The 8,726-nt window shown below is 44.0% G+C and overlaps 1 protein-coding gene across 1 annotated transcript; it reads left to right on the forward strand.

Annotated features, from left to right (window-relative positions):
• The first annotated feature begins 1,338 nt into the window (after positions 1-1,338).
• nrros (negative regulator of reactive oxygen species) lies at positions 1,339-6,735 on the forward strand. The gene is made up of 3 exons (XM_056434572.1): positions 1,339-1,549; positions 2,986-3,100; positions 4,314-6,735. Exons 2-3 carry the CDS (start codon positions 2,999-3,001, stop codon positions 6,270-6,272), a joined length of 2,061 nt encoding a protein of 686 aa, XP_056290547.1. The 5' UTR covers positions 1,339-1,549; positions 2,986-2,998; the 3' UTR covers positions 6,273-6,735.
• Positions 6,736-8,726: the final 1,991 nt, after the last annotated feature.

Genomic DNA, 8,726 nt, shown 5'->3' on the forward strand with positions numbered 1-8,726 from the left:
AGTTCACCATGTATTTATGTATGTACATGTGTATATATCAGAGAACCCTATACTCAGATCCTCAAGTAGGCTTGAGACCAGTGCTTGAGCCTGCTCTATCCCCCCCCCCCCCCCCCCCAGTCTACGAGTACCGAGGGTACACATTCTGGTCCCCAGGACTCTCCCAGATCCTCAAGTAGGCTTGAGACCAGAACAGTGCTTGAGTTCTGTTTGTGACAGGGTTCACACACATGCTGACTAGTGGATCTCCAGGACCTTTCCAGGACTTTAAACCAAATTTCTATGATTAAACATTTTGTGAAAACTCTGTGTATACATGAAAAAGTGAGAGGATATAGTATATATATAACTGCCACATCGCCTCCTCCACTATATCCCATGTGAAGTTACATCAGATGCAACCCGAGACAGCGGCTATGTTTCTGCAGAAGCCCAGGAGGGCCATTCACGTTTTAACATGTTAACGTTTGGAAGTTTGGAAGTTTGAAAGTGTTTACGTTGCCTACCATTGGTACACGTAAAAAGGTTCAACTGGTTGGAATCTCAACGTCGTCCCAACATAGACAAGCTGAGAAAATCCACCTCAACAACTCGTGGATCAGAAAACCCTCTCGCCACCCAAATGTGCCACAGATGGCTGGAGATGTCCTGTGTGAAAAACAGCAAGAAATGACCAATACATCAACTCTAGAAGGATGGCACCATCACTTCCTGATTCCTATTCCCTATTCTCTCACCCGTGAGTAACTTGTAAGGAGAAACAAAGGTAACGAGCACATTTAACAACGTTAAGAGCCCCAAAGACAGATGGAGACACATGCATGGAGGCAGACCAACAGGTCGAGGGACTGACCGATGGCTGGTTACTCCACTTGGTTACTCAAAGTAGCCGTGCTGGAAACATATTAGTATTGAAAGTGGAACATCCAACGGCATTATTCACTCAGGGTACGCTGCTGTGACTTGGTTTCTGCATCAGCGTTATCCTTCGTGGCGGCCCGGGAGCATTGTGAACCCCAAACCTCTTCCCCCTTGAGCGTCTCTACATCTGTGTGTGTTGCAGTGGCTGTTGCAGTGAGAGGCCGAACAGAATATCGGGCAGGAAGGGTGTGTGCGCCGAGTGGTTTCCTCTCTCACAGGGTTGGCTGATCACAACAAGCCGAGGGTGTGAAGGGTGCGTTCCTGTTCGGTTTTTGTGGTTGCAGTTGCGCTACCAATCGTAGTTGCCTTGCACACCCTCCATCCCTTGTGTAACAAAGGGGGTTGGTTGGGTGGGGTGGGGGGGGGGGGGGTTGTGCCGTGCAGAGCTGTTGAGCCTGCGCTCGCCTTCCTGTGGCCCCGGCCTTGAGAACCTCTTTCTGATTGCAGCTTGTCCATGTGACTCTGGTTTCCGTTGCTTGCCTGCTTCCGTGAACAGTCGCGAGAGGCTTCAGTCGGAGCAGAGGAAGGCAGCTGAAGCTCACACACGAGAGCACCCTCTGCAACAGCCAGCGACATGGTCAGGGGATCAACCGTCAGTGGCTTGGGAAATCCACACCTAACCACCAGCGTGAGTATATAAGCACTGCGCATCGGTTTACTGCAGGATGCAGGATGCTAGAAGGAGTGGCGTGCGTTGTCTTCCATAAGAATGTTGAGCGTAAAGCGTTTGTGTCTTCTGAACACGATGTCTTACGGATCACCTTCTTTTGTGCATACTTGAAAAAGGCTTTAGTACTCTAGTATTTTAAGTAAATTATGTGATAAAGTCTTGTTAAACTCTTGTTGACATGAAAATATAGTTTTCAATATGTTTATTAGTGTTGAAAAATAAGTCATTATTAATGTTACTACATTGTTTTTGAATTGAATTTGAGTAATGTCGTTGAGTTTTGGATTGGAACTTGACATTTTGTAAAAACATTATTTAATAATGCTGATTTTTAGTTTCACTCTATAAATGTTTGATTAAAATATCGCGCTTTTTAACATTATTCTAATTAATTAAACCAAATGCTGTCGTTTTGTGCAATCCTATCTTCTTTCTAGCTATATTATGTCAGTATCAAACACTGGGTGGACGCTCAGAAAATAGATATTATTCTGCTAAACTGTTTGCACACAACAATGTAGTCAACTACCGTCAGATAAACTATTCACTTGAACAGTAAAATAATTAATAAAACAGCAAAGGGATAAGATCCGATCTGATAAGATTTTATATCAAAGATGTTCCTATAAAAGTAAAAGCTAAACAACATCACATACTGCATGAATCCACTGAAATACAAAGATTAAACTGCATACAAGCCAAAAAGGGAACACACGGCCTCCACATCCAGAATGCGTCATGCAGTGGTTTTAATGGAAATTAGGGAAACTTCACCAAAATGTCCAGCTGCTGTATTGAGTAAAATAAAATGTAGTGAAGACATTCAAACATTTATATTATATTAATCAACTCCAATTTATTTTATTGAGTTCCGTCAACCAAACAGAACAGAAATTAAATGCAGATTCTAGATTACGGGCATCAATAATGTGAAGATCACATTCATCCCACATGAAAGAGATGAAAACTTGTCAAGTCTGGCATGTAAGGTTTAGGATACGGCAGGTGAGGTTTAATACAGACATGGTGAAGTTATGACTCAATAAAAACATGAAGTGAAAAACCTTCACCCACAGTATGAATGTGTTTGGCATGAGAAGGCAAGGGCACCTGCCACTCCACTAGACTTTGAGCTTTCAGAGAGATAATACATTTATCGTGGAGGGATTAATTTACCCAATTTTTCATGCCAAGAGAGATATGGCGGCATTGGTGCTCTTTCCAAAATGTCAGGATGCCCATGCTCATCGCCACATGTGCATTTTGAACTGAGAGAGAAGGAGGATGAGGCCGATGCTCACGGACTGATTACGTTGAATCATCTGTAGTCAGCCATAGTCACACTTTGATCCACCCGGCATCCTCCCTCTCTCCTTCTGTCCCCTTGTCAACAGTGAGGATGTTAAAATGCCAATCCACGGGCGCACCCCCATCCTGCTCTGCTTGTTAGCCATGTGGAGAATCCTGACGCCGGTCTCAAGTCATCCACAACACAGTCAGTGCCAGCTGGTAAGATGTCTCTTTTTAACTCAGCTCCACACCTTGAGGCTCAATGAGATTGCCTATAATAAAGGTCAAATTAGGAGTTCTCTTTTGGGATTAATAAAGTTATGTCTTATCTTAACGAAAAAAGAAAGACACACCTCAAAATGAACTGAGGTCCCCCTGGGAGATAAACTCAGATATACTTTGTTGATAAAAGATAAGCATTGTGATGTTAATGTCATTACAACGCTCTACTCGGATGCTGCATTCAGTGCGTATCAGATGTTCTGTAAACATGATAACTGAAACTAAAAATGGTCATGTGAACATCCTGCAGGAAATAGCATTTTGAAGATATTTTGAGTGCTGTGACATTTTCCCCTCTGGCTCATCACAAACGCAAATTGAGTAATCTAATCCACAAGCAATCCATAGAACTTGAGGTGCAATTGGGATTTGAGTTTAACGCTAATATCGGCATGCTAAAATGTTCACATTACCATTTGGCAACGTATTGTAAAAATTGATGCAAGTCATATTTACCAAGTTCACCAATTTAGTGTAGCCTAATGCTAATTAGCATGAAAAACAAAGCACAACTGATACTGAATGCCCTTAGTTCTGCAGGTATTTAGTCAAATTTAAAAATATAAAGTAAAGTATTGGGCTCCAGAGTCATTCTAATTCATCCTCTCGATACCTTGAGTGTGTTTAGCAAATGTAATCCTAATTGAGTCAACAGCTTTTGATTAATTATTATTATCTTTATTTACAAGGGACCATGTACAGTTAAAACATAAATGTCACCATTCGATGCACCAGAGTGTAGCTTCAGCTAATTTGCATCTGTAGTTCCCTGACAGACCATACAACATACAACATAAAACAATAACAAATAGTCCAGGATAAATACACACAATGCAAAGTTACAGTACAGCATTTTACAATCTAATATTCATATGTCACTGTGGACCAACTGACCGACAGACCGACATCCATATTGTTGTTAAAAGCAACAACAAAAAAAGGAAAGCCCATGTTCGATAAAGTGATATGAGAGGTTAAACAATCCGTCCAAAAAGGAAGCTTGTTGATATAAACCCACAAATGAGTTATTTCGAACTTGTGATTTTTGCTCCAGAAAGATGCACTATTTCTAAAAAGCAAGCAAACGAGCATCACGATACAATCAACCAACCAACAAATACAAAGACTCGTGCTCTCCTTCTCTCTGCAGATACAAAGAACGGCTCAATGCAACAACGGCCATCTCTCCTCTGTGCCTGCAGCGCTGCCCGACAACGTAGAGGAGCTCCAGCTCAACGACAATCACATCCAAACACTACGGGACGACTCTCTCCTCCGTTACCCCTCACTAAACACCCTGAGCGTAGCTTGTAATAATTTGGAAAAAATAGAGTCAAACACTTTTCAACACTCCAAATTGTTAGAAAGTCTCAATTTAGCAAATAACAACCTTCACATTGGCTCCCAGGAAACCAGCCATGCATTAAAGACTCTCCCCGGGCTCCGGGCTCTGGACCTCTCCCAGAATGCGCTCGATGACGAAATGGTGGCCACTCTCCTGGAAAACCTGACATCCCTGGAGTACCTCGACCTCTCTGGGAACTTATTGCAGAGACTGGATGAGACCTCGTTCAGGGATCTTCCCCAGCTCAAAGAACTCGACCTGCAGAGAAACATCATGTACGAGATCGAAGGCGCCTTCGACAGCAATCCGAAGCTCCAGCGGCTCAACTTGGCCTTCAACTATCTGCTTTGCCTCACAGACTTTCACATGACCCAGCTGGTGGTCCTCAATGCCAGCCACAACTTCATTGAGTGGTTCATCACCAGACAAGACGTGAACGACACTTTCCAGTTAGAAACCCTTGATCTATCCAATAACAAAATGCTCTTCTTCCCTTTCTTGCCCGACCACAGCCACTTGAGGACTCTCTACCTCTCCCACAACAGCGTTAGCTTTTACGAACACTTGGCAGACAACAGCTCATACCCGAACTCCACCACGACGGTGGAGTTCTACAATATGAAGAAGTACACGGGCAACGTGACGGCTCAGCTGTGGGACGAGAGCCTTCACGGGGACATCTCCTCCGTCGAGATTTTGGATCTGAGAGGAAACCAGGTGGAGTATTTCCCCAATGGGTTCATCCAGAAAATGCCGGCCCTGTCGAGGCTTCAAATGTGCACCAACTGTCTGGAAAGCTTAAATCTAACAGCGGAACAGTTCTCCGGCAGCTTGTACGAGTTAGACCTCAGCAACAACCGGCTGAGCCAGATCGTTGCCGATAGAGATGCGCTGACCGCTCTTGGCAATCTGACGTACCTTAACCTGAGTTTGAACAATCTCGAGCGGTTACCCTCGGGATTGTTTTCCTCACTGCAAAGCCTCCGGTCGGTGGACCTCAGTTACAACAACGTTGACATTTGCCGTCCTGAGGAAGCTGACACCGGCACAGACGCAAGCTCGGCCTGCGCGGATTGGAGAGACGTTGCATCCCTAAAGCAACTTCACCTGAAGGGATGCAACCTGAAAATAATTCCATCGTCCGCGTTCGCCGGGTTGTCTCTCACACACCTGGAACTGTCCAACAACCCTGGACTCGTCGTCCGAGAATCAATACAAAGTCTCAGCAGAACTTTACAGCATCTAGGTTTAGGAAACACTCAAATACAAGACGTAGACTTTTCCCATTTACAAAATCTTGAGTTTTTAAACATTTCATGGAACTCGCTTGCCTACCTTCCCCCGTCCATTTTAAGTCTTAACCTGAAAGTGCTGGATTTGAGAGACAACAGACTGTCCACCATTCCCTCTGGCCAGGCGAACGCATTAGCCACCAAACTGCACACCGTCTTTCTCACGGGGAATCCGTTCAACTGCTGCCAAACTGAATGGTTCAGCACATTTGAGACAACGAAGACAATCAATATGGTCGGACAATCAGGCATCGAGTGTGAAGATCTCATCCAGATGACACACAGAGTGGAGCACCCTCAGTCCTTTATTTGTTTGGAGAAAGGCGGGGAATCTATAATCTGGTATATTCTGCTTTTTGTACCCATCGGTCTTTCTTTTGTGGGCATTTTGGCCATAGTTCTGCTCACCTTCAAGCCCACAATGCTCCAAAAGTCCATCAAAAAGAATTGTTTAAAGCCTACGTCTTACTGATACTTTATAAACCAGAACAAAAAGGTGTTTTATATACTCTATGTTATTGACAAATGTAACTGAATGTATGTTGGAAATAAATGTAATTAAATGTAAAACTGTCAATATGATAATGAAATAACAATTCCATTATATATATTCAAGCAAGGGGGCATTTACTTTTTCGCAATGCTGTGCCGTTGACTGAAAAAAACAAAACCTTGAACAATACCCCGATGTAAAAATGTGTCTGCGTTCATTTGTGTGTGTGTGTGAACATATGCAGAAGTAGTGTGATGCAAGTTGTTGCTATAAGCAGCAGAGGAAACATGAAATTTCCTGTTTTGCTAAGATGTGCAGGAACTGCTCAGTTCAGTATCTCAAACTATGAGGTTTCCTTCCCACCAGGGAGACACAGATGCAACATCAGCGCGGCCTTTCAGAGCGTCCGTACAGCTATCATAATAAACCTTACGAATAATCATTCCTCTACGGTTGTGTGTTGTGGCTCGGGAGTCGGAGGTTGGAAGATCAGTGGGTCGCTGTGCACTGGAGGCCTAACCAGAGAGTAACCAGAATACCGCTGTGGTGATGCTCAGGGTCATGGTGGTGGAAACATAAAAAAAGAGAAGCCAGAGTAAAGCTGTGTCAAAACCCAGAAACACCATCGTATTTACATCACTTTTTAAAGACAAAGTCATCAGAGTCAAGGTATGTTTTGGGGTGTTCATCAGCAGAGCAGGCAGGATTCCTTCTGGGCATCCAGGTGGGCTCAACTCAGGGCAGCAGTTGATGACAGGCTTGTTATTAGAAGGTTTCTGGTTAAATATCCAAAATTAAATTAATAATAAATAGTTACTTCTGCACTTATACTGATTGGCAAATCAAAACCACTGTAAGTCTACTTTGACAGCAAAGCACCAGCAGATATCTTGCTGGAAGGTACAAATCAAGGTTTTCAGTTTATATCAGGAATGTCACGACGCTATTAGAGTGGACCCAAAAGCTAGACTCAGACAGGAGTCACAAAGAATACTGTCTTTGGTTGGCAACAGGCTGGGTCAAAACCGGGAGATCAGTCGAAGACGCAAACAAGTCCAAAAAGGGGCGGGGCAGAGAATCAGAGGTCAGGGCAGGCAGGCAGGGTCAGAACAGACAGGTCAGGAATATACACTAATAACGCTGGAGAACTTGGCACGAAAACACAAAACAATCTGGCAGAGGACAAGTGGAAGTGAGGGAGCTAAATAGTGAGGGACTAATGAGGGGATGGGCTGCAGGTGAGAAGGGCGTGAGGACCAGGTGAAGGTAATGAGGGACTAACGAGGTGATCAGAGGCAGGTGAGGGGAGTTGGACTGACGAGATGGTGTGACAGGATGAAAACAACTATTACAAAAAGGAAGGCGTGGAGCTAAACTGTTACAAGGAAATTAACAGCATGACAGCTGTAAAGGGCAAATAAGTTGTTCCCATTGGGAAATACTTGCCGTCAGGAGATCATCATTTGCGGAAGGCCTTTGTTACCGGTCACAGATTGTTGACCAAGGGGAATTTCATTTGATTACTCAGCTATATCAACTTTATATAGTTGAGGTAAAAAGACAACGATATACACATTCTGATAAATTTGAATCCAACTTAACACCGTGAATGAATGGAAGACACGTGATTGGAGAAGCCATATCAATGGACAAGTGACCACATACATATCAGTGATATCACGATCCAGGCAACTTTGTCGCGTGGACACGGCACAGCAAATGTGCAAAATGTGCATAATCGCAGCAGATTTGTCATCGCTAACCAACCAGCTGTGGGTTTGGGCTCCGTGTTTAAAGTGAGCAGCTCAACACACGCCGCAATATTCGAAGCAATGTGGCCGAGTGACACCGTGGTAACGGTGTCAGATAAATGCAAAAGTGAATGGAGAAGTGACATTTCAGCCTCAGTGGTGAAATGGCATTCTGTCAGCGAGTGAGTCCTGTGATACATCCTAGAGCTGTGCTGCCCCCCCTTTGGTTCCCCCACATTATGGAAAGAAAACACAGCAATGAGTCTTCTTGGAAGACCCTTTGGTTAATAAAATGTCTGACAAGATCCGATGAAAATCCCGTGAAGATTCATCCCGTTCAAGTGATGCTGTGTGTCCAGCCGGACCAATCGGGGTCCTGGCCTCGGTGTGCACAATTTGCAGCTGAGACTAATTTGAATATCAGAATAGCATTAGTATTGCAAGATTTGGTTGTAAATCCCCAAAAATTGCAATGCCATCCATAGAGCCAAGTCGCTGGCACAGCCAAACAACAACAACAACAACAACACACGGCCTGTTCAGAAAAGACAGCGTTAGCTTCCAGTTCCACAGCTTACAGTGTGAAGCAGCATCCTGAGCAAACACACCAGATAAGCGGCAGTTTATCTTCTCGCTTCATCATTTAACCTAGTTTTGTTTTCTCCATCTCCTGATGATAACC

This window comes from Pseudoliparis swirei, chromosome 16 (assembly GCF_029220125.1).
Source record: "Pseudoliparis swirei isolate HS2019 ecotype Mariana Trench chromosome 16, NWPU_hadal_v1, whole genome shotgun sequence".
NCBI lineage: Eukaryota > Metazoa > Chordata > Actinopteri > Perciformes > Liparidae > Pseudoliparis > Pseudoliparis swirei.

Excerpts from the sequence above, each read along its gene's own strand:
- nrros (XM_056434572.1), top strand. The coding sequence starts at position 2,999 with ATGCCAATCCACGGGCGCACCCCCATCCTGCTCTGCTTGTTAGCCATG. Across the intron at positions 3,101-4,313 it reads AACACAGTCAGTGCCAGCTG|ATACAAAGAACGGCTCAATG; the intron begins GTAAGATGTCTC and ends TTCTCTCTGCAG.